Below are 27,874 nucleotides of genomic sequence, written 5' to 3' on the forward strand. Positions count from 1 at the left end.
TCAGGCTGATCAGGTAACACTACTGCCGGAGACTTTTGGCCTGACGCGGTACACATTGCACATCAGCAGCATGATACTTGGCCATCGCCCGGATCGAAGCGCCAGCTTCATCAACGTCATCAAGTCCACGTTTGCCCAATACATGAGACATATCGAAATTGGGCTGGCTGGGCTATATTAGATCCTATCTTTACGAATTTACGCATCAATAGAATTAACAACCTTCAAACAAACTCTCCATTCATCAGATATCGAAACATAGTAGTACACGGGTATAGAACACTGCCAGCAGCGACATAGAACGGAAACCGCGCAATTAATCCAAAGCCCAACAACCAACTTACCATCTAAACCCAGAATCAAATACATCCCTAACAATGAGTCGTAACAGCCGAACTATCAACCGACTGACCAGTATAATCATCCTATATCATAACCCAGATTAGCACCTCATCCTCCAAACCCCAAAAGAGAAGTAAACTCACCATGTGATTACACAACGCAACAAAAAGATCAAAAAACAATTTCCCTCCACGCTCCATCTCCGCCTGCATAGTCCCACTACGCATAAAAGTGCCCCGCGATCGCACAATCAGCGCAAGGTAATGCGCCCGCAGCTTCGACTCCGTGTCCGGCGTGTTGTCGTACGCAAACCGCGCACTCGCAAGTATCGTACTACACTGGATCCCAGTGTGTAGGCCTTGCTTGCGCAGCGCGAGACGCTGTAGATGGGGGAGGTTGTATTTTTCTGCTGCACAGCTGCAGAGGGAAGATGCGTTAGTACACACGCATACACACATTCATAACCAAATGAAACGAGTCCTGAAAAGAACCAAGAAACCACTCACTAAATAGCCGTATCCCGCAATATCACCCCCTCCGCCCGATGATGAAACACCGTCGCCGTCGCCTGTCCCAATTCCCCACTAGCGCCAGCGCCAACACCCGCGTCCGCATCCTCCAGCTCCCACGTCTGGGTCTTGCGGTTGTGTCGCAGACGCGGGTAGTAGTCGCCTTTGTAGAGGTACTCGAGGACGCAGGAGAGGACTTCGGGTTGTTCTTCTGGGAGGTCGATGCGCTTGCTTGGTGGTTGGAGGGGGAGTCTTGGGCGTGGCGCATCTGGGTTTGGTGTTTGGGCTGCGCAATGCGCGGCGAAGAAGGGGGATGCATGGAGTATGGCTTCATGGGCGGCGAAGAGGCGCTTTTCTGGGCCGACGCGAAGCATTACTATTGGGCTTGTTGAGGGAGTTCTAGGATTGGTTAGTGGTTGGATTGGATCTATGAATGGTGTAGATGATGATGCGATGCGATGCAGATGGAGATGGAGATACATGTCGTGGCAGGACTTACGTTACATCAGGGGGTTTATCGAATTTTCGACGCTGCTCAACTCGTCGAGTCTTACTGCCAATTGAGCCAGAGCCTGAACCAGAACTGTCTCGTTCTTTGTCTTTGAGGGCTCGGTCTTTGGTTCTCTCGCGAGGAACCCTGCGCGACTGGAGCGTGAAAGCTGAAGCCTTTGCCGCGCGATACCGGCCAGGAATTGGAGTCTCTGGGGTTCTTTTGGACAACATTGCTATTATATTATGGTCTTGATAGGAGACGATTGGGGAGAATACAGAGACAACTTTGGATGGATTCAGGGGGGGGCAGATGGGGCACTATTTATAAACAGAGAGAAAAGGATGCAAGTTTCCGTTACGGAGACAAGTCACATACACATATATTGTACTCTATGGATATTACCGGACGGTCTGTATACGGATGATCTGCTGGATAGCCCCAATTATTCTACGCAGAGGGGTAGAGCTCAGCGAAAGACGCGTCACAAATGAGTTTCGACCGCGTAAAGGGGTTTTTCGAGTCGCCAAATGGGCGCGTGGTCACGGGCCTGGATTTGGCCAATCAGAGGCCGGCATTGAGACAAAGGAAATTACGATTTCCTGTTTGGGCAACAGTTGTGGATTGCAGTGGATTATTGCTTTGTTTCCGAGGCAAATTCTGATGTTCTCTTCTTGGAATTGATACGTCCATTGGCCTTGGAATGGTGAGGTTGATTTACCTTTGAACTTGGTTCGAATATCAGGTTTGAAATACATCGCAGTGCTCCATATAGCTTTGAATGGACCTGCATTGCAATGTCGCAACAGATGAACCCCCTGAACGCCGACGCTAAACGCCCTTGACAAGACCCGGTGTTCCCGAAGTTACCCGTATCGCCGATTGTCATGGAAAGAAAATACCCAGAGATGTGGGGATAAAGAAAGTGAAGAAAGAAAGAAGAAAGAAAGGGAAGACCTACATTACAGGAATACTTTCCTGGCGTCCTTGGGGTGGCTTTCGCTGGGACAATACGGGCATTTGAAACGGTTACCTTTGCCCAGGCGTTTCAAGGATTCCTGCGCAATCACATGTCCACATGGCATCATCATAGGAGGGTTCTCATCGGTCGCCTGCTCCTTCGACACCGGACAGACAAAGATAGAATGAAAGAGGTATTGAGGAGGGAGCGGTATTTCGACCTGAAAATACGAAAAAATATTAGCGTTGCTTGCAGACAGAGTAGTAATTTTCTTACCGGAAGCTCGTTGTCGGATGTCCACTCCGTGCGCTTCGATTTCATAATGGTTTGTAGCTTCAAAAGCGTCGGCAGGGCGATGGCACCGGCCGTAGCAGCAATATAAAGCGGGGAGTCCGCCGAAAGACCCAGCAAGGAACAGAACTCGCGAGTGAAGAAGTGAGCTACGTCATCCCAAGCCGAAGTGGTGTTGAAGAGAGCTGCATATGGCGATCCGCCGAGATTGGGCGAGTACGCCATTGCGCCGACTAACTGCTGAACTTCTCGCAAATATCGAGGCACAAAGACATGGAACTCCTGCCGCGCATACTCGAGGGCAGCTAGCCATCCGCTTCCAGTTCCCTCGCTATTCGCTCCGCCATGGTATAGCCATACATATTGTAGTCGACAGAGCTCGAATTCGAGGTTACTGCCTCGGGCTTCCAGCGCCTCGCGGTTTTCCCTTGACCACTCGATTGCAGGCAATAAGTTCCTGTTCTCTTGTAGTTGTTGTAGGATATAGTACATCGAGGCGAATTGTTTCCGGATCTCGGTCGAAGGAACTTCGTCGATATCGAGCAGGCTGGCTGTTGTATTGGTCGATCCACGCCCATTTTGGGAGGCTGGGTTTATTGTCTTCTGCTCGGCAATCTCGGAGAGGAAGGTGGCGGCCACCCCGAACTGGCCTTCGCGAAGGAGGTGCATGGCGATGGCGCGGTTGATGAGGTGTTCTTGTGCAGAGAGCCCATCGTCGTCGGTGCTAGGCAGTGGTCGGTCTTTGAAAAGCTGTTCCAGGTGTTAGATTAGTGGCAACGCATGGACGATCAGCATTCTGGAATACCTTATCGAGAGACTTAGTGTACTTGTTGAGGCCACTGTGAGTCTCTTTCAAGCTGTCATTGATAGAGTCAAATGAAGACTTGACCGAGTTTTGAAGGGTGGCTAGAGTGGCAGAGGCCCTGGATGGATCTATTTGGAACCCGGTCTTGTCAGTCGAGGAATCTAGCGGGGAAACGTTTACACTGGCTACTGACCAGCAGCTATGGCATCGCGAGCAGACTGCAGTGAATCAATTGCAGATTGCACATTCTTGATACCCTGAGAACCTTCGGTCCTCTTGAGGAGCCGGCTGTGTTCTTTCTGCACTATTTCCATTGCAGATGGGTTTGCGTTGACAGGCTGGGAGGTGACTGGAGAGGTTACCGAGCCTCGCCATGTGGAGCACTTCAGATAAGAGCTCTTTATCTCGCGGCTTCCAAATTGGATAGAATATATAATATGTTGAGGCAGTCCTATGGTTATTTTGCTCCAAAATGATGCTCAAGAAGAGACAATAGACGGAATCGTTCGACAGAGCTGTTCCGGGTGATCTTCCACGTGATTCAACCCCTCTATCCGGAATGTGAATGGCAAATGACGATTGAGCACTACTCCGTGTTGTAGATGTATATTTAAGTTGTAGGTGAAATTAAAAGGTGTACCATGTACGGAGTAATGTAGACATACTTCATGTCTATGTTCAAATGAATATCCAATACAGAGCCCCTCACATGGTCACTATGAGCTTGGTAAAGTCCACAATGTATTATTCAGATTTATTGATGCTATCTCCAAGGATATTGCTACAAACATGTATATTATCACCTCCACTGTTGAAATTCCGGTGAAGTTAATTCATGTCACCCTCCTTCTGGAGGATTCTCCTTATATTGCCACCATATACCGCCTCCGCCCCAATCTTTACTCACAACAGCTATCCCCGGCCAATACTTGATACTCGGATCATCCTTTATCCGCTCCCTTACCTATATCGGATTATTATTCTTCCGGGGTCGTCCCCTACCGGCGTTTGTCTGCTCCTGCAGCCGGTGGAAAACTTATAAATACCTGGGGGCCCCCAGTTTCCTTCCTCTTCTTCTTTTTCTTCTCCATCCTAGTGCACGGGTTTTACACGTATCAGTGAGGAGACATCCGAGATCGTGTTTTTGCTAGTTGAAAACTACCAAATTGACTACTCCAAGCGAGCTTCTGGCACGCTTGGGAATTTTTGAAACAATACTGCCTCAACTCCTTGACTCTTGAGTCCTCGAGTTTGATTGATACTTGGATGGGAGGCTTCACAGTCACCCTCGAGTATCTTGAAGTCTTTTCACTACTTGTTACCCATGCGGTGGCTCTTAGAGAAGAGGTTAGATAGCCGTAGCTCCAATTAAATTATCTTGTCTTCCAATCGTATGTCGGGTTTCGATCAAAGTGTGGCGCGTATTGATTGTTTTGCTCGGTCGCACCCTGACGTCCGTCGGCCTTAGTGATTTTTTGCCCCTTGTGCCTGTGTTCCCCTTGATGACACCAGCTTCGATGGCGATCAGCTCCCTTGCCACTCCTTACTGAGATGTGATTTTCAACTGTTCTTTGGTTGCTAATTCTCCGTATCCATGTCACCTCATTCCTTACTTTTCCACTGAAGTCTCAATACTGCCCCACTGATGTAAAGAATGTCTCAGGGGGTCTACTTCTATTTCTGGCTGTCCACCCTTGTACAGTGGAAATTTGCGCGATATAAGTGAACAAACTGTGTTGAATCGTCGACTTCACATGGCCTCACTAACTCCAGGCTGGTGCCTAGTCGCTAGTCGTACGCTATCACACCCATGCACCTTCATTTGGATGGTACTTCAATTCAGGGGCCAATCTGTTATCGAATTACATGACTGACGTATCATAGAACACCTCAGTTTAAGTGTACTGGCACATTCCTGACCGATGAACGAGGCACATCCGTCCTCTTCTCCGACAGCAATTGCCATGCTGTCAAACCAGGTCGAACGGTCGAAACAGCATGCCAGATACCTCATGGCGGAAGTCGAGGGATCCTGGATTCCATCTCCCATCTGCGTTCTCGCTCATGTCCGTATGACACGCCCAATCTCGGGTTCACAGATACTCCGAGTTTATCGACCTCTCTCTCTTTTCAAAATCGGTATCTGAAATCATGCAGGTACGGTCACAGTCCCGGAAGCCGGCGGCTATTCTAGCCTTACACCTGGATTCGAGACCAGCCATATTCTCATGAGACTTGCCTTTGAAATCACAATTTCTTCCGAGAGTTGCCAAGGAATACATATCTTTGATGCAAATTTGGTACACTGACATGATACGCACGATGAGAATATACAATTTGTTGATGCACGCGATCACTTCCGCCTCCACATCTGCGGTATCTTACTCCCTGCCATGTGCATAATACAATGCTTCTCTACCGTCGATGAGCATCCCCAGCCCCGCCCCCACTGATGGTACTGAAGGATAACCATTTGAAGAACTGTTTTATGGAGATCGGTGGATCAACAATAAGATTTTTCATCGCACTGCTTGGGCATCCATCAAAGCATGGTCAAATTCATTATCTGCCTCTCGAGTTTCAAGAGTGTGACATTAAAATACACCACCTTTGTGCTAATTTTGTAAACCAATCTATCTTTCATATACGAAACGTGTGTTTCTTTACACGAAACAACCATCAAGGGGCTACCAATTCCTTAATAGACCCACATACCATAACTGACCCATAGCTGACCTTCGTCATAGGGGCAGGAGAGTAAGGATCGACAGGCACAATCTCTCGTTGCCTGATTCCCAACGTAAGGATCACTTTCTCTCTTTGTCAACTGCTCGAGTAAAGAGATGTGGCTGGTATCCAACTTCACCAGCCCGCGCTCTTTGATACTACCTCTATAACAAGACTATGACTGCTGCTCCAAAACACACTCCTTAGCTATACGCACACACCATAATGTCGCTCCCTTCCTGGCTCTTTCCGACCGTAGCCGCGTCCACCTGGCTAGGTGAGTTTCAATCATCCACGGTCACGTTGACCAATGATCTAACACTGGATATAGCAATGCTACTGGCTATGTTGGGCCATTGGACTATGATCGGTGAACCGAGATATGGCCTGATGAAGCCTGGCCAGAATATACCGTGAGAATTAGCCTCCCGTCAGCCCGATCGCCGCGCCAAGATTTAACTAACAGCTTTTTGAACAGATTCATTTCAGATATTGGAGCGCAGGAATTAAAGCCGCTATTCATGATTGGCTGTATCACCACCGTCCTACTTTTAAACCTCTCTTTCTATCAACATGTCCAAAACAAGGGATATATCAACAAGACGTGCACGCACGGTTCATTCTTTTTCACTGTCGTTGGGAGTATCGGCTTAATAATGCTCTCCGTTCTCGACAACATCGGCCACCATTTTATGCACGATGTCTGCGTGACGATCTTTATGTATGTCCCTCGCCGAGAGCATATTACCTATGCGTTACAATGTACTGACGACTGCAGTGTGGGATTCCTAGTCAGCGCGGCCTTGATGTGCCTGGATTATATATACCTTGGCATAGCACATGCTCTCCGGGAACCTATGCTCATGACAAGTTTTGTCATCAAAGCTTCGTTCATTGTCGTTGAGCTTGGGCTCATCATCGTCTTCCGGATCACTGAACATACCCACTACCAGCAGAACAACATGGCGGCTACTCTTGAATGGGGTAAGTATATATATGGTCTCCACCTCTATACTGCCTTGAATCGTACTAACCGGCTCCACAGTCATCGCCTTTGTTTTCACTGGGTATATTCTTTCTTTGATTGTCGATCTCATGCCGTCCGCTCAAAGGAATCTCCACAATCCAAAAGGATATCAACAACTCGAGATGAGTACTAGCTTGATGCCTTAGCCCATGGCTTGATTGGTCCTTTTTTATAGACGCTTGGCTGGTACTTATAGCGTTGATTCGATTCACGACCTTTTTTAAAATGTACATATATATTTCTTTACTCGTGAAACGAATACCAAGACTTTCTTCCTTTATGACAATTCCGATATGAAAATAGACCTGACATCCCGAAATATAGCAACATCCGCGAATGATTGCTCTTTCGAATTGTTTTATTCGATACAAGGTAGGCTAGTTGAAATAACTCGTCGGAGCCCCATCTACCTACCGGTTATAATGCCTACGACCGACCCTTATCCTAACAAATAATGGCAATTAACTCCGAGAACGGCCCTTGGCCCCTTCAACCCCCGTAGACTTGTTAGGTGATGGAATCTCGGTAATAAGAGTAGGGCTGGAGTTGTGGGGAGACATACGTACGCATCGACGTATAGCCTTAATGCCAAGCCCAGCGGGTGAAGACCGACCACCAATCGATCCCCGATTCGTAGGCCCCAAGATAATCTGCAAATGCTAATATTGTGTTGCAAAGCTTGGCTGTTTATATTGGCATCGAGACTGAAAGGCTGCAAGTTCAATTTTAAAGGAGAACTCTACCGAATACAGATATATATTGCAACAACGGACTCGATCAACAAATCAACTAAGAATGCCAGATCGATCTGAGATATGGTTATGTCTTCCTCGATCGATGCTCGTAACAAGTGGCGGAAATAGGTTGCCTCAATTACAGGACTCTGTTGCTCCACATCGGCGGTCGTAAGTGATGCCATCATCCCCATCTAGGATTAGGCTCGGTGTATAGCATCTTCGCACTAGTTTAGCATTATTCTGGTTGGTGACGCCACTCACTCAGTCTTTATAAAGGGGAGTCTGGGGCCTCTTCATCCTTTTCTTTCTAGAATTATACTCACACTCAAATATACTCTCGATTCTACTGTTCATCAACCTCTCACTTCCCACATCCTCATACCATCATTAATCACAATCATGGGTCTTTTCAGCCACCACGACAAGCACGATAAGCACGAACACGACAAACACGAGAACCACGGCCACCAGCAAGGCCCCGGCGGACCCCAGGGTGGTCTCCAACAAAACGGTGGCCCTGGCGGTCCCGGCGGCCCCGGCTTTGGAGGACCTCAGGGTGGGTTCCAAGGACAGCAACAATACCAGGGTGGACCCGGAGGCTTTAGTGGTCCTGGACAACATCAGGGTGGTCCCGGCGGTCCTGGCTTCGGGGGACCTCAGGGTGGATTCCAAGGACAGCAGCACCAGGGTGGCCCCGGCGGCTTTGGCGGTTCTGGACAACACCAGGGTGGACATGGTGGACCCGGTGGCCCTCAGGGAGGAGTATGTATAGCTCGTTCACTCATATGAGTCTTTTGCTGACGTTTCTACAGCACGGTGGACGGTAAATGCTTCATTGCGGAAGTGGAATCTGGATACACTAGAGCTTTTGGACCAAATATTTCGAATTGATAGGCTCATAACATTGTACATTGTTAGAATTATGAATCGTGTCTTCTGTCTCGCTGGTCAGGCATCCTGGTGATGGGTGACTTTTGAAAATTACCTCTTTCTTCTATCTAACATCCGTCGCCATCCACGACATCATAGAACTTGCTACAGTTGCGACTGGCTCGAAGGGGAGGATGTAGTGACTGAGGTAATACCATTCGACAACCTGACGCAATAGCATTAGCCTGAGCAAGCGCTGGGATTGGAGTCGGTATATGAGAGGGAAGGGTTCAGCTGCAAAAGTTCATGGACTGTAATCCCGATAAAGTAGGCAATATAGTCACATGTGTTCAAGGTACTGTACTTGTTGGCTCCAGGGTTGTAATATTGCTGGTACTTAGCACAATTAGACGCTGTTCCAAATGAAACAGACAGAGTGGTATAGGCGGGCATGACTGTGGCCGTACTGGTCGCATTCATCGCCGAAGGAAACTCCCAGTAGGTGTCAGTCGGCAAGGTGGTGGTTGCTAATCACGAACTAGCAATAGTGCCTTTGTACATACATTTAGTCTCATCGATGCCCTCATAGCTGGAATAAGTGTTAACATCTCCAACTGCCTTCACATAGTAATATTTTCCCAGTATCAAGTTGTTGTAGCTTGTTGAGTTGACTTCTGGGTTCAGAAAGTGAATATCTACTAAACTGATACTTATCTTCACTGGTACATTTTTAGTGAATTTGTGATATGGGGAGAATGTGTTGGAGGGCGCCGCTACACCGACTCATTGTTATGATACCGTAATGCCTCATGGAATCGACGAATGACTCATTCAATATTTCGTATATAATTCCAAATTGAAATGTCTCACTGGAATTGAACCTCCATACTCACTGTAATTGCAATCAAAAATGGCGCCAGGCCCATCTGTGCCTTTTGAAATAAAGTACGCCAATGCATCTGAGCTGAGTGCACTCGTGAGCGTTGAAATTCGCTCTTTCCCCTCGTCCAAGTATATGCATAGCACATATAAGGGGTGTGATCCATTGGCAGTTCATACCTTCAAAACAGTCTCTTCTCTCAGATATTTTGCCAAATCCGAGTGCCATATTCTAGCGGGTGTCGACTCTGAAACCGGTGATATCATTGGACACAGCCGCTGGCATATACCGGCTATTTACAAGTTCGAAAGAGCTGTGGATACATGTTTGAGCAATGACGCGCAAGCGCAAATGCAGAACATGTGGGCGTATGCTCCAAAGATGAACAAGGGTACCTACACGTTCTACGAGGAAATGATAAAATGTAGTAGGAGCATACATCTCAAGGAAACTGATATTGGTTCGTCAACCCATTTTACCACTCTACATGAGCATTTGATGATATTGACTGCTAAAAATACTGCTAGTCCTTGAACTACTATGTGTCTTACCCGAGTATCAAAGAATGGGAATAGGAAGTGCGTTTCTCAGATGGGGTATTGAGAAAGCAGACGCTAGCAATGCCCGCATCTATCTGGAAGCTACAATGGAAGGAGTGCCAGCGTATCTGAAGTACGGGTGGAAGGTTGTCGAGGAAATACAACTGGATTACACAGAACGTGGTGGAGAGGGAAGCCAGAAGTTTGTATTGATGATTAGAGAGCCCCAGACAACAATATTTTGACGTAAGGCTCTTTTCTCTTTGTGTATGTATTGCTTCGGCTATGTAGCTCTGGAGCCTCTCTCATTATGAATCCGATCTAGAGTTAACTAGAGAGCCAGCAGTTACCTGAATTCACAAAACCTAGGAATTGACGAACCTCTGTAGCTCTCAATCTTGTAGTTTACAATATTCCCTAAAGTAGGTCATCCACTTAGCAGAGCACTAACTCTATTCCCGGAAGAAGTAGACTGTGTTCTGAGTATCACATCCAAGTAACGTAATCGGTAAGCGAGTCGGCCATGTAAGCCAGCCGGCCACCCAGTCTAACATACTAAGTTTAAATGGATATATCATAGCCACAACGCCATTAAATTAATGTAACTAAATTCATTTATCTATTTGGACATGTTTCTCTCCTATGCCCCGGCTGCCTACATATTCCACAGGCTCGCCCGGCCCGTATAGGTGGCTGTAAACCCTCCGATACCTGCTCACGATAGGTATTGATACGTGCAACTTGGGCCTCGAATGGTTCCCCACGTAGCTCACGAACCTCCTGGACTGAAAGATCTCCTTCGTGGACTATCGTCCTCGTAGACCGAGTCCGCTTTTGCTTCTGCTTCTCGTTGGCGGCGCGTAAATCGCTCACTTCTTTCTCAAGTAAAGCGGCGGACTGCATTGTGATTTGACAGGCTTTTAAAACCTTGTTTATCGCGCAATTTAGCGGGCTCGGAGGGCTCTTTGATCTAGCACGAAGTAAAGCTTTAATTGACGAAGCTTGCTTTTGTAATTGCACGTAGTTCGAGGGCGTTTTTGGGTCCCAATCGCTCCCCCTACTCGGAGGGGGGGTCGGGGTTCGAAGACGGATATTTAGCTTCGAGATCACTCGATTAGGTGCAAAAGGTATTAAGCCAGCTGCTCCGAAGCTATTCTTAATAGTCTCCGATTTAAAAGCTTCGATTCGTGCGAGGGGGTATGCTTCAAGGAAGTCAAGTTTATCGATATGGTTGATCCCGTTCCGCATTTTCATTTCAACTAGCCGACCATATGATCGCTTTAACACAGCAAAACAACCGATATCCAGGGGTTGTAAAAGATGAGAGGAGTGCGGAGGCATACAAATTGGTATAACCTTATTTTGCTCGCAAATTTCATCGAATTTAGGGGTCAAATGGCTTCCATGTCCGTCGAGTATTAGGAGACGATACCCCCCTTCGTACGCGAAGAAGTGCTAGGAATAAAGAGCTTTTCAAGCCAACGAAGTCCAATTTCATCAGAGGTCCAACCGTTCGGACTAACTTCAAATCGCCAGTCATCCGGAAGGCCATCAAACCATGATTCAATAAAGACTTTGCCTTTAAAAATGATACACGGAGGGAGGGCCCAACCCGACGAATTTGTACACTCAATAGCAGTCACCCATTCGCGATTTCCAGGTTGTAAAAGCGAGCGCCGGCCGTAGAATTCGCTCCTTGTAATCACCTTCGCTGTAGCGATTAGCCCCATCGCGAAGCCGGTCTCATCGAAGTTATAAACGTCATCGGGGTGGATTCCAAATTGGAGGATTGTTTTTTGAACAAGATCGAACCACCCTTGGATGATTTTCGGGTCTTCGCACTTCGCACGTTCGTAATTATAGCGTCTCGAGAATCGGGATGAGAGGAGAGGGTGTCGTTTCACAAAGTTATAAACCCATTTTTCGCCGACCGAAATAACCGGGGTGGTTCCACGTTGTTGAAGTAAAAGGTTCGCCATTTCTCGTACAGTAGAAGGCCGGGGGGCAGATCCACGAGAGTCCATAGAGAGAACCCATCTTTGAAGAGATTCCTCTTCATATTCGGTCAATTTATGCGAATTTGCGCGACAAATCGCGCGATTTTGGTGGCCACGTAGTCGGTCTTGAAGTGTTGAACGTGGTATGTTAAAAACGCGTGCCACTTCGCGAATTGAAGAGATTTCTTTCTTTTTAAAAGCTTCAATAGCTAATAAAACCCTACCCTCTTGCTCTGCTGAATTGCTAGAGGATTGGGAGCGAATTGGTGGCATGGTGCGCGGTTGAATTGACTAAGTGCTAATCTATGGACGCGTTTTGGGCTGGGTGGCCGGCTGGCTTACATGGCCGACTCGCTTACCGATTACGTTAGTTAGTAACTAACTAGTTGTACAAATGTTGATGCCTGAGGGCCCAAAGCCAAGGAGCCACGGTCACATGATACGTCCGCCATAATGTACGGGATGACGTCGCCACTTCTGCACACATCGGGGGGTTTATGTGGTTTGCAAGGTGTTCGCCCATATTACCTTTGTCTTTTCCCTTTTACTTTAGGCTAATACTATGCATCAACCCCCGTTGCCTGGACATGCCACAATTGTTCCGACCTGACCAAGAGTGCGGGAGGATCGAATGAAGGCCCTTCCTTTGTATCTTGAGCTTAGGAGCGGTGACCTGCTTTAGGGTTGAATGATCAGCGCTACTTTCATTTTTGTCCCCTTGGCAAATTAGCTTGGAGGAGAGCAGCCATAATGCAGCCAAATGCCCCGGGTGTCTCCCCGGTCGATCGCACCGACTCCGTGCCGTCGGAGGCCGCCTCCTACGCAACCGGAGCCGAACGTCTCCCGGCGCAGGGTCACCAGCGACTTGTGTTCACCGATGCGGTCGCCCTCCGATACCTCGAAGAAGACCCCTCGACCGATGTGCTCCAGCGACGTGTAACACTGCAAGGCTATGAAATTTATGTCGTTGAGCAGTGGGCCTGCTCTCGCGTGCATCCGACATTTATCATCTCGACCTATACCGGTGACCCTTCGCATACAGTGATTGTGGGGGTATTGAGTGTCCCGACCAATGAAGCTACATGGTCGCCTCGCTTGCGGATGTACTTTGACGCCATGAAGCAATGTCACGCTAGAAGGAAGGAAACACCACTAGGGACGGTCATGGTTACCGATCTGGTCTCATTTCCTTCTGCCCTGAGTCTAATTCCAATACCCAATGGCGATATCAAGAGACACCGGGAGGACTTTATTGTGAATGAAGACTTGAAGCGACTTGGGTGCGCAGGCCGCGCGGGCTTGAGGCTTCAACCTCCTTCAGCGGCGACCGAAGCCAAGTTTCATCAGCTGTACCGAACGAGCGAGAGGGTTCCTTTATACCATGCGGTTATGGAATTGGTTAGACAATGCCAGATTGCTTTGATGGTGTTTGACAAGCTAGCCCCGGAATATGTGGACGGGCTACTTTGTGATGTGACCGAGGCAGCTGTGAGCGATTGGTGGACAGACATCGGGACAGACCTATACAACATTGAGCCAGGCGATAGTAGCCTAGGACCCACTAGCGTGGCTGCGTTACTGGGCACGTTGCTTGGAGCTCGAAATCGATTACACGCCTATGGTGCCCCTGTAGGGAAAGACGCTTTCGACCTCCCCAATCTGAAAAGAGGAATTGGTGGATTCCAGAAATCTCAAAAAATGAGGCGATCGCGCAGACTGGACCGACTTACGTTGGACCGGTTACACCGCGCCACGGCCAAGGCTGCCAATGCAGAAGGCTGGACCGATGCAGTGAAATCAACCATGGCGGAGCTTAGTGGACAGGGTGGCGAGATGGTCATGGGAATGGTCCGCGGGCGCGACAAAGGTGGCATTGCCGATATCGAAACACTGGATCTTGACACCTTCGTACAGTGCTGTAATGGCGAGAGAGCGAAGTGGCTGTGGCTGGGTAAACCGCGCAAGAGTGGTGTTGAAGACGGGTTCACTCGCGGGGCTGGATCGGATATGATGTTTACCACCGATGAACAAGGCGGTTATGTCTGGACCAGTCGCAAGAAGCATTCGACAGAGGATTTGAATGATGAGCGAGTGAATCCAGGGCTGGACCGCTCTTGGAAGATGCCAGAACCGGGCCCCGAAGAAAAAGATCACCGAAAGAAGGGCGTTAGCGGACGAGTATCAGACGCGCGAGCAGGGTTAGGACGCTTCAAAGATGCAGTTGGACTGCAGGGCCTTCGCCATCACCACCATCCTTCACGAGACAGCTCCGAGATGACACACGATCTTGCATACCATCCGTCCGTCGATAGTGACAATGAGGCACCGTCAATAAAAACGCGGACTGACTCTGGGCTCCGGTCAGAAAGAAAGATCTCAAACGATATCGAAAAGCTCATTGAAGACGAAGAGAAACCTCAAGTGTCGCCAACCCCCGAGCCCGCAATCCAAGCTCCTGAAATCCACATCGAAACTGTACCAGACGATGAGCCAGAAACACAAGTTCAAGACTGGACCATTGCACAGCAGCCTCCAATCATCGAGGAAGATTCAGATATGGAACGCGTATTGTCTCGGTCGACGGCAGCATCAACGGATCGCGAACGTGACCGAGAAGGTTCGATCAGCGGGATAGCTGTCATGGCCCTACGGCGGGCGCAAAGTTTTGAAGAATTCCGGAGCCCTGAGAGTGAGATTGAACGGCAAGACAACTTCTGCGCACGACACCTCTCGTTCAGCACAGTTGAAGAGGTGATATTCAACTGGGAGCCAATAGGCGGGAAACCAACGTTCAAAGAAACCGATAACCTCGAGGAGGCCATCGTTCAAGAAGACATGCTTGCTTCGGAGGGACGCATTTTCAGCTCGCGGATTCAAGAGTTGAGCCAGCATACCGTGCCTTGGGTTGAGCGACAAGTGGATTCCGTGGAAGGTCTTAATCAACACCTATATGACCGACACGATGAGCTCAACTCAGTCTACTTGGAACGCTTCGCCGACTACCAGAGACTGCGCGAACGATCCAGTGACATCCTCATAGATGAAAGTCATCACCTCACCGATAGCGTGAAACGCGTCGAGTTGCTGGGCGCTAAACTGGACTACGAACTACACGTCCTCGAGTCCAAAGTTGATGACATGGAAGCTGGCCTGGGCGACTTTGACCGTCACATTGTAAATGTCGAGACGAGGATCAAAGCCCTGGTTAAAGGCGAGGAACGGCACAACACTTCCTGGACCGCATGGATAGCGCGATCCATGGGTTTCTCGACCTGACGGCGACATTTGTATGATATTTTCTTTTTTTCATTCTCTGTTTTTCCTTTATCCACCATATTGTACATAGTCAGAGATAGACCGGCGATCGTGCCTCCCAACCGGGATGGTATAAACGTGAACCATCATTCAAAACAGGCCCAATTTCAGTAGGCCGAACCAGTCAAATAGCCTTACATAGAAACAAAGACCACCGAACTCTCTAGCTTCAAGGCTACGAGAGCTCCTTCCCAAGAAATTTCGTTGTCAACACGTTTAGAAGCCCATGCCGCCACCCTGCTTGTTGGCATTGGCCTCGCCCTGCATCTTCTCGCTGACCTTGATGTTGACATCGAAGAACTTGGACACGCAGCGGTCGAGGCAGACGGACTCGCCCTTGTTGAGGTCACCTTCGCGGTAATCGGCGGGGACACACTTCTTGGTGCAAGACTCGGTCAAGCTATCGCGACGGGAACAGTTAGAATGGGGCTCGAGATATATATAGTCCAAAGATAGATTTGGAATGGGCGTTTCTGCAGTCTTCTGGTTTCTGAATCGAGATAGAGCGCTTGGGTATTCCGTAGAGCTTCAACTTACCGGTTGAACATGTCTGAGATCATCTCGACTTCTGTCTCGGCGGCAGCGATCTTCTCTGCCGAGGACATCTTGGGGGCACCGCCGAAGAGGAAAGACATGATGTATAGTGAATGGATTTGAAATGTAGATGGGTGATGAGTAGATATGTGGAGTAGAGCACCAGAGTGTCCAACGTATTCGGAGCACGGGAGGTCGGAGAAGCTTGGGCCACCTGCGTGGAAAAACTCGGTTCTTCCGTTTCTTTTTTTTCCTCTTCTTCTTCTTCTCTTCTCTCAACGATGTGAAAGCAAAGCCAATTTGCTATGCTTTCAATTCGCCCTAGATGGGCTTTATCTGGCTTTGGCCTGCAAAACAGGTAAGATTTGCATTTACTGTTTACTATTTTACTGGGTTTTCCATCGCCATCTCCCATTCCCCTTCCCCCTTATATGATGATATATCCCCGCATTAGAACCGCTACAGTGATGTCCTTTTGGGCACTGAACGTACTGGATTTTATCTGACAAAGCTTAATGCTTAATTTTGGATCAATTGTGTCTATTTTCTCGACCATTGCTAACCTAAAATTCTCAGTGCAGGACTGCGACTCGCTAGACAATCTCGCATCCATACCCCCTTTACAACCCGACTAACCATACAGCCAATTCGGAAGAATAGCTCTGCAGCATCGCCAGGAAAGGCCCTACAGGAGCGCGTACAGCAGATCAAAGATGCCTGCGCAGATCCATACCCTCGCCTGGCGGTGGATAAACGCACAGTGAGCTGCGCCGAGTTTCGCACTCGCTACGCCGAGCTCGCCGACAATGATTCAGTAGAAGACACAGTCGTTGTATCTGGTAGGTTCTGCTCTCTGGCCTTTGCAATGCCCATGTACTTAGAATAGTAGGAAGAATCCGTACCTATAGACTCGCAGGAAGCAAATTGATCTTCTTCGATATCGTGCAAGACGGCCATAAAGTCCAGGTGATGTGCAACAAGCGTCGTCTGGACAGTGTCTCCCCCGAGGACTTCAAGAAGTTCTATCGTCTTCTGCGTCGCGGTGACGCTTTCTGTATGTCTTGTCTCCGTCCGGCTTGACTCGAGTGTCGCCGCTAAATGCTATTCTAGCTGTAACCGGTAGACCGCACCGCACTGGACGAGGTGAGCTCACTATCGACGTGAGCGAGTTGCCGCAGCTGCTCTCGCCGTGTTTGCATGATATCCCCGTTCACGATACCGAGCACGAGACCTCTCCCTACCCTCGCCATGTCCAATTCCTGGCCGACCCCGCGACGGCCGATATCATTCGAGCCCGCGCGGCTCTTGTACAATATCTGCGCCAGTTTTTTATCGACCGGTCCTTTATGGAGGTCAGCACCCCGATCATCGGGTCCGTGGCAGGCGGCGCAATTGCTCGTCCGTTCAATACATCCGCCACTGAGTTCCCAGATCGCCAGCTGTCGCTGAGAATCGCACCGGAGCTTTGGCTCAAGCGGTTGGTGGTTGGTGGATTCGACAAGGTCTTCGAAATTGGACCTTCGTTCCGCAATGAGGGTATGTTGAGACATATAAGACCTATTTCTAGCAAAGCTGATGAGATATAGGACTGGACAAAACCCACAACGCAGAATTTACTACCTGTGAATTCTACCAGGCATATGCTAACCTCGAGAACCTCATGACAATGACTGAAGATCTCCTCTCTGGCATGGCAGCCCACATCCGCGCCTTAAACACAACAGGCACTCTGAACCCCACCACAGCCAACTTCACGGCACCATTCCGCCGCATCGACTTCCTAATAGGCATCGAAGAGGCTACCGGCCACAAACTGCCTGACCTCGAATCCCCCAACGCCTTAGATAAAGTCCACGCCATCTTCACCCAACTCTCCCTCCCACTCCCATCGAACCCAACCCTCCCCCGCCTCCTTGACGAACTATGCAGCACCTACGTTGAATCGCAATGTATCGACCCAACCTTCATCATCAATCCACCCGAATGCCTCTCACCACTCTCTAAATCATTCATCCACCCTACGACCAAGCAGCGCGTCGCCGCGCGCGGCGAACTCTTCATCGAAACCAAGGAAGTGGTGAATACATATGAGGAGGAGAACTCGCCCTTCGAGCAGCGCCGCAAATTCGAGGACCAACTGCGGTTTAGCAAAGCTGCTGGTGAACCCGGCGAGGTAGATGAGAGCTACCTCGAAGCCCTGGAGTGGGGTTTACCTTCTACCGGTGGATGGGGCTGTGGCGTTGACCGTCTCTGTATGCTGTTCACGGGAGCCAAGCGAATTGGCGATGTATTGCCATTTGGCAATTTAAGGGCCGTGACTAGACGGCATGGACAATCGAGTAGCGAGTGAGGATGTAACACTAGTGGCTTGTACGATATACTAAGAATGAGATATAGAATTCTCGACTCCTATTGGATATGTTCTTCATATCCCAGTAACATCGTGTCCAGTTTAGTGCAAATAGGCGAACGCCGTTGATATTGAAAAGATAACTAGCGCTAAGATAAACTGGAAGCGGGGAAGTTTTTTTTTTGATTTCTACACACATCATGGAGAGCAAAATTCAAGTGGCTGATGCCGTTACTGTTAGCCTGCAGGAACTTGTAGATGGTAAGTTGTGTTTTTAGAAGAAAAAGAGTAGATTGCTAAGTCATGCAGGAACTATATCCTTCGACACTCTGACCAAAGCCTTTGGACCGTCCTCTCTAGGTATCATCGTTGTCAAAGACCTACCTATCACCTTCAGCGACCTGCGAGCAAAGGTTCTATCCAATGCCTCGTATCTGGCGGCTCTCCCTGACCCCGAACTGGGTAAGTCTCCAAACCCAGAGACGTTCCTACACTACAGTCCAACCGCAAAATCAAACTAACCTCCACGTAGAATCCCTCACCAGCCCAGAATCCAAATACTTGGTCGGCTGGTCCTGCGGTAAAGAAACCCTGAAATCAGGCCATTTCGACACCCTCAAGGGTTCGTACTACGTGAACTGCGCCTTCTATCAGGATCCATCTCTAGATAGCGCTCCGGCAGATGGTTTCCCAGATCTACCCCAGTATACCGCGCCAAACATCTGGCCTTCATCAAGCAAATTACCCGAATTCAGGGGTAGCGTGGAGTCACTATGCGGGCTAATTATCGATACCGCGGCTCTCGTCGCCAAGGCATGTGATCGGTATGCGGAAGCCAACATCGAAGACTACAAGCCTGGATATCTACACCATGTCGTGACAACCAGTCTGACAACCAAAGCACGACTGTTACATTATTTCCCGGGTAATCAGGAAGAGGTTGAAAGCAGCGACGATGACTGGTGCGCCACGCACCTCGACCATGGTTGTCTGACAGGCTTGACATCAGCCATGTTCCTCGACGAAGCAGCTTCACCTCCAACTATCGATCCGTCTACGGGATCTGCCTCTGCCCCTCTCCCTGAACTTCCCCGTTCCCCCGATCCTTCGGCTGGACTGTACATCCGCTCGCGCACCGATGAAATCGTTAAAGTCAATATCCCCAAGGATTGTCTGGCTTTCCAGACCGGCGAGGCTTTGCAGTTGATCACTCGTGGCAAGTTTATGGCCGTGCCGCATTTTGTTAAGGGGGCCAAGGCTAGTCCTGGACAAAAGATTGCGAGGAATACTCTTGCTGTGTTTACGCAGCCGAATCTTGAGGAGGAGGTTCAGCCTGGGTTGAGCTTTGCTGAGTTTGCAAGGGGTGTCGTGCAGAAGAATTATTAAGTATAGTTTTTAGCATGTGCTTTTGATTGGAATTGAGTTGATTCAAATCAAGCATTGAATTTTTTGGTCTTTCAAAGGGAGAAAATGATGGCCAACCAGAACGGAGAATCCCCGAGGGGCGAAGTCGAGCTGAATGCAGGGTAGTGACGCACCTCTTAAGCCTAATACTTTCGGCAATGAATATCGGCATTGACAGAGTATTAACAGAGCTACCAAGTCCTGCAGCCAAGGAACTACAATATAATCCAATGAAAATCATTGGGGTCAGTATCCAAGATACCGAGGGACAATCCCACATAATCCCCCTAAGTGACCCTGTTATAAGCAGATCCAAGATCTACTTTCTGGATATCTCTGCATTTCCCCATAGTTTTAAGTCTAAGATGAGATCTGCGTGTTGATCTTCACTTGATGTATCACTTACAATGTGATCGTCTACGGACGTACGGAACTGTATATCCCCACTAGTATGGGGTACACTTGAGTGCTTTATTACGGCTCAGATGTGAGGAATTCCAGCAATGCCATCATCCTTTCCCCTTTTGTGAGACTCGCTTTTTGGTCCCTCCCCCGCACTATCGCCGATCTTCCCCGGAATTCTGGTCCTATGGTGGCCATTGGTGGCCATAGTCATGATTCCTAGGTGTAGTGTCTACGACTCTCTACGCAGTATATAAAGCAGGACGAACTCGCAATTCAATTCAGTTCCTTGTCAGACTTCTCCAGAAGTATTGTACTACCGTCCTGGCCATCCTCATCCCTTCTCGAACTATACCACCCTTTGCCTCTTCTATACATCCAAACCTACCTCACACTCATAATGTCCCACGAAGATGGAATCAGTGTCAAAGACACAAACAACTCTTCCCCAAACAGCGACGACTACGAAACAGGCCATTTCGGCCCCTTAGCCCACGTCAACACAGCCTCAAGCCGCTACCCTGCCTTCGGAGGTGACCTCCAACCAGGTCTATACCGCGTACCCAAAGACCGCAAGCTCGCCAACCCAGCACCGCTAGGCCTCTGTGCATTCGCACTAACCACCTTTGTGCTGGGATGTCTCAATATGAACGTCAAGGGCATCGCTGCGCCTAATATTATTGTCGGGCCTGCTTTGGCATATGGTGGATTGGTGCAGCTCTTGGCTGGCATGTGGTATGTTGCCCCATTATAGAAGTGAAGTGTAATGCTTTTTATCATTTGCTAACGAGATCAGGGAAATGGCTATTGGTAATACCTTCGGTGCGACTGTGCTCTCATCCTACGGCGGTTTCTGGATCTCGCTGGCTATTACTTTTATCCCCGGTGGGTTTGATATTATCGGGGCGCTTGAAGAAGCAGACCATGGGTCTCATGCTATGTTTTATAATTCATTTGCGTTATATCTCTTCGTATGTTATTCTGAAAAAGGAGAATGGGAACAAAGCTAACTTCAAATGCTCCCTTAGGGCTGGTTTATCTTCACAACGCTGGTTACCATGCTCACTCTCAAGTCCACCGTCGCGTTCTTCTCCCTGTTTTTCTTCGTCGACCTCGCTCTTCTCCTGCTCGCCCTTGGATACTATTTCAATGTGGACGGAGCGCCAAATGAAAAGTTGATAAAGGCTGGTGGACTGTTTGCTCTGCTTGGTGCTTTCTTGGCTTGGTATAATGCTTTTGCTGGTATTGCTGATAGTAGCAACAGCTTCTTTTTGCCTCCTGTTGTTCATTTCCCCTGGTCTGAGAAGAAGCGGTCCGCGAGACGGAACTCTGCTGGACAGAGTGAGGTTTGAAGCGTGTATGAGGCGATGGTATGTCGTTCTTTAGACATAGATCTGAAATCGATATCACGTATTTTCTACTTCTCTTTTAGTAGATTGTTTTAGAACAGCATGGTCGTATTTTGCGCTTATTATTCTAGAAATTGACTCCGACTCTACGTTACGGATTTACATGGCTGTGGGAATAATAAAAATACACTGAATTACAGTCTGACTACTAGTGCTTGGACGTTGTAATATTCGCACATAATCTTATTTAGCTAAGATAGAATCATCCCTCCGTAACGCCCATGGGTATCTTGGATATGCCGCTAAAAGGAGGGAAAACAAAAGGCAAGATCGAATCGATCTACGCAAACGGATAGTCCTCCGCACTATCATCCCCAGAAGAAGGACCGCCCCGAAGGCCCAGTCCAGAGACACCACCAGACACTTGACTGTCAGTCAATCCATTGGCATCATCAAAGGACTCATCTTCGGTCTCCGGCGCACTGCCGATAGCAGAACTGACCAGTTTGCTGTTCCGCGCAACCTGCGCAAGACCAGTCTTCGGCCGCGAGCTAGTATCTCTCGGAACGGAAGACGAAGACGAAGACTTAAAGGGCCGACCACCAGAAGAAGGGATGTGAGCATGGCGTCGGAGAGCGTGGCTGACTTCGCCGTGTGACATTTTGATAATCGCCTGCCACTTGCGCGGGTCTTCACGCTGCGCCGCCGTACGCCCGCATTCTACGCCGTTGATCTCTGTCAGTCCGAGCGTCTCCACCCGGCAGTCGCCCCAGAACCATGTGTTGTTATTGACCATACGTGTATCGACTTGTGAGGAGTATGCACGACCTTCCATCACGCCGGAGAGGTCGTAACCCAAGGTGTGAGTGCCGAACATCAGCTCTGCCGCGAGTGGTTCGTAGCAGCGACCGACGATTAGCTGCGGAGAGACGTTACAGATTTTGCCATTGGCCATGCGGTACCAGGGACCGTAGTCGCTCATGCTGACCTGGCGGAAGGTAGCGGTTGCTTCTTCCGCAGTAAGGGGGATAGGTTCGGCTGCTGCCTCGGTGGATGGTACTGGGGTTGTACATTTGAATGGGCCCTCTTGGGTAACACGACTTGGGTCCTTCGTGAACATCTTGCCGCAGATTAGGGCTGTGTAGTGGTCTGCTAGCTGCTCCTGGTCATCGTCGACGCACCCCGAAAGGCAGAGTTGAATTTTTTCAATGACCATCACATCCGTCACTTCGCCGACTGTTCCATTTTTGAGCTGGCTGTGATGGAATCCATTTGGCCGTAGACGGACGGTGTCATGTACGGCAAGGAGTTCGGCTCCAATGAAGATTCCTTTGCAATGGATCTTGGCGTTGGGCCATTCACCAACAATATGGAACTTGTGAACCACGCTCCAGGAAGACATCACAGTCATAGCGTTCTCAATAGATGGGTGTGCGTCCTCTCGCTTTTGTCCATTGAGAAAGGCTTGCCATGTGTTAAAAGGTTTGATGTTACGCAACGGAACATAGGCGTATTGCACCGAGTAAGACTTGTCATTACCCAGCGGATCCGGCAGAGTCTCCACACGGAAACCAGAGTAACTTAGTCCGCGTGGACTATCCGGGGTTTCGATAATATTCACCATATGCCCTTCATCCTCAGGGGTTTGGGTCACCACACCAGCACGCCAATTGGGCACGCCATGCCACTTGTTGTCGTTGCCGAATATTTCAATGAAGCCAGTCTCGGGGTTGAGCAATAAACATCCGTCTTCTAGACCCTGCCAGATCCAGAGAACAAGTTCACCACGACGAGGGACGTAAGCGGGATCCAGAACCAGTTTCATAAAATAATCAGACAGCCATTCGTGAGTCAACACCCAGTCAAGATTGAATCGCTGCTCAATATCTTCATCAAGCTTCCTTTTATCTTTCAATTTCATAACTAAGATTCGCCAGTAATCTGGTCCCTCTGCATCGGTGGGTCGACGTTCATTGATGACTCGATGTGTGTCAATAAACAATCTAACATAAAAGACATGGTAGTACTCACTTGGCTGCATGACTCTTTTAGTTCCCTGCACGGAAGTCCCCCGAACTGAAGTCCCCTGGCTCGTCTTCATCGAAGCACATGGCTTGCATTTACACTTGTCCAGCTCATCCTTGACTAGACATAGGAAATGGGGCAAGAAAGTGGCCTGTGACTGGAAATACCGACCGCTCGGGTGACCAAAGAGGAAAGGGTCAAACTTCACATATAATTGTTAGTTGAAAATAAAGATGGGAGCACTGGGAAAGCTCACCATTGAAGGATTGGTGCCACGAGGTCGCTGGAATAGGCAATATCCATCAGGCAACTTTTCAATTGTATGAACCACACCTTAGGTATGCTCTGTTAGTCTGAGAGCATATATATGAATCCAAGAAACAGAGAAGAAAGGAGGGAGCAGGCCGGCACAGAGCACAAATAAGTGAAGTAGCAAACGACAGTTGGGTGAAGCGATAGATGCAGTCACCCGCAACGCGCAAAAACACGCAGTGCAACACAGCCAGCATGTTAAATAAAACGTGGACCTAAACCATCTGTTGTCAACTCACCCTCTTCAAAAGTGCCCATATCCTTGAGCCAATTCTCAGCAAGTAGCTCCCGCCAGCGAGAATCGGAGCGTTCAATATAATTGCCCTCAGGCCAGGTACTCATGTCTCCATCACTGGGAAAGTTCTCCATGGGGATAACATTAATATTGGCGTCTTCATCCTCGCTGCTAGAAGACATGTTTGTCTTCTTTTTGTCTTCCCTTGTCTTCCCCACCTGGGAAGCCCAGGGAGTGCAGAGAATGGATTGTAAGGAATTTGGGACTCAGCAACGCTAGAAAAAATCAGATAAGAAAAGAATGCAGCACAAGAACTGTCTTCAGACAGTGAGTAGAGGGCTGGTACGAGAACGCAAGTGAGGAAGAGTTGTTGATAGGATGAACTATAAAAATCTATGGTTTTCGCGTTGAGGTGGGCTTATCGATAAGAGAACACCGCCGCTTTAAGAGGGCGGTGAGAAAGGGGGAATATGATCTTGCCGCTTTAATTTGAGTCAACTGGTTATACACGACCAAGTCGGGAATATCCAGGGATCTAAACATAAGACATAGTTATATAAAAACATGACTAGAGAACTATCTCTACTGTAAATAGGGAGATGGATCTGTTAAACATCACTTGAACAATTAAGATCGGAGTGCTTCGAAATTGTCTATGCTGACTCTGTACATTCAATTTGCAGTTACTTCAACTAGAGCCTCAGAACCAGAGTGCTCTTCTTCCTGATAAGGCGGCGGTGCGACTTCACCCTCATTAGCCCAAACCTTCTGAAGCTCTTGATCAATTTCCTCGCGGCGCTGTTTCCACTCATCCACCTTATCCAGGCGCTTCCGCAGCTCCTGAAGTTCTTTCTCGACGCCAAGCTTCTCCTTCTCAGTACCGATTCTCTCGAACTCCCAGACCTCGCCTTCAGCACCTAGGCCAAGATTCAGGTTATAGGTATGGTACTTTTTCAAAGACGCCCGCGTCGAAATGGTGATGAGAGTGATACCTCGCTCCTTGGCATTATCGTATAGCAAGCCCTCAACATCCGAAGAAACAGCAGAAGTGCCTTCGTCCATGAATGCATACCGTGGCTCATGGTAAAAGAGCCGTGCCATGCCCATACGCTGCTTCTCACCACCGCTCAGAACATCCTTCCACTCCTTGCGAGCGTCCCAGCCGCCTTCACGTTGTGGCAGATAACCTAGATGGGCGTCGTCGAGGATCTTCTGTAGAGCGGCGTCGGTCTCGCCGGCTTCGCGCATGTCGACCTCCGTGTGCGGGTAGATCACTTGGTCGCGCAGAGTGCCGACGCTGAGATATGGCCGCTGGGGGAGGAACATGATTCCGTCGAGGCCAAAGCCTCGAGGACGACTGACCAGGCCGCGGTATACAGGCCAGAGTCCGGCCACAATACGGGGAATAGCAGACTTGCCTACGCCGTTTGGACCTGAGATGAGGAGGTGTTCGCCTGAGTGGACGATGAATGAGAGCGACTCGATGAGTTCGTCGCCGCCCATTGGGTGGAGGGATGGTGCGACGATCGGGACCTGCTCTAGGCGGACTCCGTCGAAACCGTTGTGGGTGGTGCCTTGGGAATCGGCAAGAGAGTATAGTTCGGGATGCGAGCCCCGCGGGGTGTAATACGCATCGGCATGAACACGGTGCAATGTGGCGATGAGGCTGTAGACGCGAGAGGTGTAGCCAGCCAGTTCTGAGATGTCCTTAATGCTGTACATCATGCGGCCTCCAGCATCGGCGAGTGAAAGCATGAGGCGTTTGTTAGTGATGAACTCCTTCATACGGCCACGCTCGCGACCCGTAGCCTCGGGTGCATTGGCCAATTCCATTGCACCACCTGAGCCACCCCAGGCGGGGAGGAAGATGGGTAGGGAAGTTATCAAATAACCAAATGCTGACCAGGAGTACTTCAGGATCATGTCTTCGAGCATGTTGTAGCGGATCTTGAGGCTGTAAATGCCCTCCATCCATCGTTGCAGCTCCTTGAAGCTTCTGACCAGGAACACCCGCTCGGTATCAGCTCCGCCGTAGAACGAGATTTCTTCGGCATTGGCTAGAAGTCGAGAGTGCAGGCCACGGAAATCTCCTTCCTTCTTGCCCTCTACTGCCTTGAGCTTTCCAAATGGTGGTGACAGTTTCCGGAGCACCACAGCTGTACTGAAGTACCCAGCCAAAATGCCGCTCAGGGCAAGGGGGCCGAGTGAGCGGTAAAGTTGGTAGTTGAATACGAAAAGATCCACCAACGGCTTTCCCATTGAGGAGTATAATGATGCGGCAGCCGTGCAGAACAGGGTAAGATCCTGCGTGATAAATTGATCGGGGCTTTGACCAATTCCACCGTCCAAATTCATCAATTTATAGTAATTGTTATTGTCGGTTAGGTATAAGTCGTGGATATACCGGGTCAACCGAGTGCGGAAGGCGATGGACACCTTCGATTGGAGGAATTTGATCATCGCATTGGTATATGAAGCCAGAGTTCCAATTCCACACCACTTGAGGATACCCCAAAGGAAAGCTTTTCCCTTTCCAGCGACTAGATCCCTCACAATCTCACCGTCAAGCCGTGCAATCAATAGTGAAAGGTATGTTCGCAACAAGAGAAAAAGGCCGTGGCTCATCAGCAATCCAGTCTCTTTGCTTCCCCATCTCGGGACCATAATACTACCCAAGCTTAAGAACTGATGTAGGAATGCCAAATTTAGACCTGGTTTGGTTGTAGGGGGAGGGATCTGGCTTGCCGAGCCATCATCTTTGCTGCGAGCCGATGCCGGGGGGTTGAGGAATAGTCGTCGATGAGCGTCAAAGGTAGTCGGCTTGGTGGGATGGATCAAGACCTTGGAGGTTAAAGAGTCTTTGTATGGTACGTAGATAGTACGAGATCCATCTTTACCCCGGATACCAGAGTTCCGGCGTAATAGACGGCGACCGCGGGCTCGCTCCTTGGCTCTTCCTCGGAACCATTGATAGCCTCCATAACTCGAGCCGATGATGGAGAAAAGAAGGGCTATCGTTGCAATCAAGCGGGTTGTTTTGGATGTGCGGTGGAACTTGGAGCGTACGAGATCGGAGTAATGACGATATAGTGCTAGGAGGGGATCCTCCGGACGCCGAAGGGTTGACTGGACAGCCATCTTCAAATGGCCTGAGACCTCCGACTCACGAGGTAACTGAAGGGTCCCTAGACTCCGAAGGCCTTAGTTTTGAGTGTGTTTCGAACCATATGAAATGCATCTCAAGGTGAGAAAGTGAAGTTGACGGGGTTGACGGGGATGATGATAGTGCATTGCATGTGAACCTCGGATATGTGGAGAAGCCTCACGTGGGGAACCTTCGAAGCTGACTGATCTTCTGCCCACTGCACCTTGATCTTTTGGAAAATGGCCTTGGATAATAATAGAAATGGGGAACCCTGTTAACCCTGGAGATTTTCCTATGGATTGCATCTCTAGTCTCTATGTTGTATAAGGTACATCGTAGTACGGAGTATTGCTTTCTTTGATATCCTTTGTTGGCTTCATGATGTTCAAACTTCCCCCTATGAAACATTCCAACCCAACTAGACCTCGAGAACTCGAACCTACACCAACATCAACAGGTATAACCCAGTTTGCAGTTCCCAATTTGCAGTTTGGGGGTTGGACTGGATCTAATTTGGGGTCACATCAAATGAAATCAATCACGTTTTGAAGGCCATAGCTCCTCTTACTGCCATATGAGTGGTCCTTAAAGCATAAAAGTGGCCATAAAAAAGGGGCCGTACATAGCA

General features: G+C 49.1%; 12 protein-coding genes across 12 annotated transcripts; 7 read left to right on the plus strand and 5 right to left on the minus strand.

The window, feature by feature from the left end:
* Nucleotides 1-371: 371 nt before the first annotated feature.
* Nucleotides 372-1,574, minus strand: N7517_006158 (BTB/POZ domain-containing protein; the record flags this gene model as incomplete). Its single annotated transcript, XM_056723888.1, has 4 exons — nucleotides 372-425; nucleotides 486-759; nucleotides 849-1,250; nucleotides 1,351-1,574. 4 exons carry the CDS (start codon nucleotides 1,572-1,574, stop codon nucleotides 372-374), a joined length of 954 nt encoding a protein of 317 aa, XP_056580138.1.
* Nucleotides 1,575-2,303: 729 nt separating this feature from the next.
* N7517_006159 (ubiquitin-protein ligase RMD5) lies at nucleotides 2,304-4,068 on the minus strand (the record flags this gene model as incomplete). Its single annotated transcript, XM_056723889.1, is given in 6 exon segments — nucleotides 2,304-2,522; nucleotides 2,579-3,343; nucleotides 3,399-3,526; nucleotides 3,592-3,747; nucleotides 3,761-3,984; nucleotides 4,064-4,068. 6 exon segments carry the CDS (start codon nucleotides 4,066-4,068, stop codon nucleotides 2,304-2,306), a joined length of 1,497 nt encoding a protein of 498 aa, XP_056580139.1.
* Nucleotides 4,069-6,350: 2,282 nt separating this feature from the next.
* Nucleotides 6,351-7,298, plus strand: N7517_006160 (Frag1/DRAM/Sfk1 family protein; the record flags this gene model as incomplete). The annotated part of the gene is made up of 5 exons (XM_056723890.1): nucleotides 6,351-6,402; nucleotides 6,457-6,538; nucleotides 6,604-6,846; nucleotides 6,904-7,109; nucleotides 7,171-7,298. 5 exons carry the CDS (start codon nucleotides 6,351-6,353, stop codon nucleotides 7,296-7,298), a joined length of 711 nt encoding a protein of 236 aa, XP_056580140.1.
* Nucleotides 7,299-8,288: 990 nt separating this feature from the next.
* Nucleotides 8,289-8,716, plus strand: N7517_006161 (uncharacterized protein; the record flags this gene model as incomplete). Its single annotated transcript, XM_056723891.1, has 2 exons — nucleotides 8,289-8,651; nucleotides 8,702-8,716. The coding sequence occupies 2 exons, from the start codon at nucleotides 8,289-8,291 to the stop codon at nucleotides 8,714-8,716; spliced, it is 378 nt and encodes a 125-aa protein (XP_056580141.1).
* Nucleotides 8,717-9,669: 953 nt separating this feature from the next.
* N7517_006162 (GNAT family N-acetyltransferase) lies at nucleotides 9,670-10,423 on the plus strand (the record flags this gene model as incomplete). The annotated part of the gene is made up of 2 exons (XM_056723892.1): nucleotides 9,670-10,099; nucleotides 10,167-10,423. The coding sequence occupies 2 exons, from the start codon at nucleotides 9,670-9,672 to the stop codon at nucleotides 10,421-10,423; spliced, it is 687 nt and encodes a 228-aa protein (XP_056580142.1).
* A 2,502-nt stretch (nucleotides 10,424-12,925) lies between these two features.
* N7517_006163 (putative Sin3 complex subunit (Stb2)) lies at nucleotides 12,926-15,451 on the plus strand (the record flags this gene model as incomplete). The annotated part of the gene is made up of 1 exon (XM_056723893.1): nucleotides 12,926-15,451. One exon carries the CDS (start codon nucleotides 12,926-12,928, stop codon nucleotides 15,449-15,451), a length of 2,526 nt encoding a protein of 841 aa, XP_056580143.1.
* Nucleotides 15,452-15,706: 255 nt separating this feature from the next.
* Nucleotides 15,707-16,125, minus strand: N7517_006164 (Tim10/DDP family zinc finger protein; the record flags this gene model as incomplete). Its single annotated transcript, XM_056723894.1, has 2 exons — nucleotides 15,707-15,890; nucleotides 16,028-16,125. 2 exons carry the CDS (start codon nucleotides 16,123-16,125, stop codon nucleotides 15,707-15,709), a joined length of 282 nt encoding a protein of 93 aa, XP_056580144.1.
* Nucleotides 16,126-16,329: 204 nt separating this feature from the next.
* On the plus strand, nucleotides 16,330-18,374 carry N7517_006165 (uncharacterized protein; the record flags this gene model as incomplete). The annotated part of the gene is made up of 5 exons (XM_056723895.1): nucleotides 16,330-16,382; nucleotides 16,601-16,863; nucleotides 16,914-17,078; nucleotides 17,135-17,560; nucleotides 17,611-18,374. 5 exons carry the CDS (start codon nucleotides 16,330-16,332, stop codon nucleotides 18,372-18,374), a joined length of 1,671 nt encoding a protein of 556 aa, XP_056580145.1.
* A 200-nt stretch (nucleotides 18,375-18,574) lies between these two features.
* N7517_006166 (uncharacterized protein) lies at nucleotides 18,575-19,760 on the plus strand (the record flags this gene model as incomplete). The annotated part of the gene is made up of 3 exons (XM_056723896.1): nucleotides 18,575-18,635; nucleotides 18,684-18,836; nucleotides 18,907-19,760. 3 exons carry the CDS (start codon nucleotides 18,575-18,577, stop codon nucleotides 19,758-19,760), a joined length of 1,068 nt encoding a protein of 355 aa, XP_056580146.1.
* An 820-nt stretch (nucleotides 19,761-20,580) lies between these two features.
* On the plus strand, nucleotides 20,581-21,532 carry N7517_006167 (acetate uptake transporter family protein; the record flags this gene model as incomplete). The annotated part of the gene is made up of 3 exons (XM_056723897.1): nucleotides 20,581-20,915; nucleotides 20,977-21,151; nucleotides 21,209-21,532. 3 exons carry the CDS (start codon nucleotides 20,581-20,583, stop codon nucleotides 21,530-21,532), a joined length of 834 nt encoding a protein of 277 aa, XP_056580147.1.
* Nucleotides 21,533-21,869: 337 nt separating this feature from the next.
* Nucleotides 21,870-24,319, minus strand: N7517_006168 (uncharacterized protein; the record flags this gene model as incomplete). The annotated part of the gene is made up of 3 exons (XM_056723898.1): nucleotides 21,870-23,756; nucleotides 23,811-23,887; nucleotides 24,106-24,319. Coding segments are annotated over 3 exons (2,178 nt in total), but the record flags the coding sequence as incomplete, so codon positions are not given.
* A 454-nt stretch (nucleotides 24,320-24,773) lies between these two features.
* On the minus strand, nucleotides 24,774-27,239 carry pxa1 (putative peroxisomal ABC transporter (PXA1); the record flags this gene model as incomplete). The annotated part of the gene is made up of 1 exon (XM_056723899.1): nucleotides 24,774-27,239. One exon carries the CDS (start codon nucleotides 27,237-27,239, stop codon nucleotides 24,774-24,776), a length of 2,466 nt encoding a protein of 821 aa, XP_056580149.1.
* Nucleotides 27,240-27,874: the final 635 nt, after the last annotated feature.

The sequence above is a fragment of the Penicillium concentricum genome, assembly GCF_028827145.1.
Source record: "Penicillium concentricum strain IBT 3081 chromosome Unknown utg000002l_segment0_segment0, whole genome shotgun sequence".
NCBI classification, from domain to species: domain Eukaryota; kingdom Fungi; phylum Ascomycota; class Eurotiomycetes; order Eurotiales; family Aspergillaceae; genus Penicillium; species Penicillium concentricum.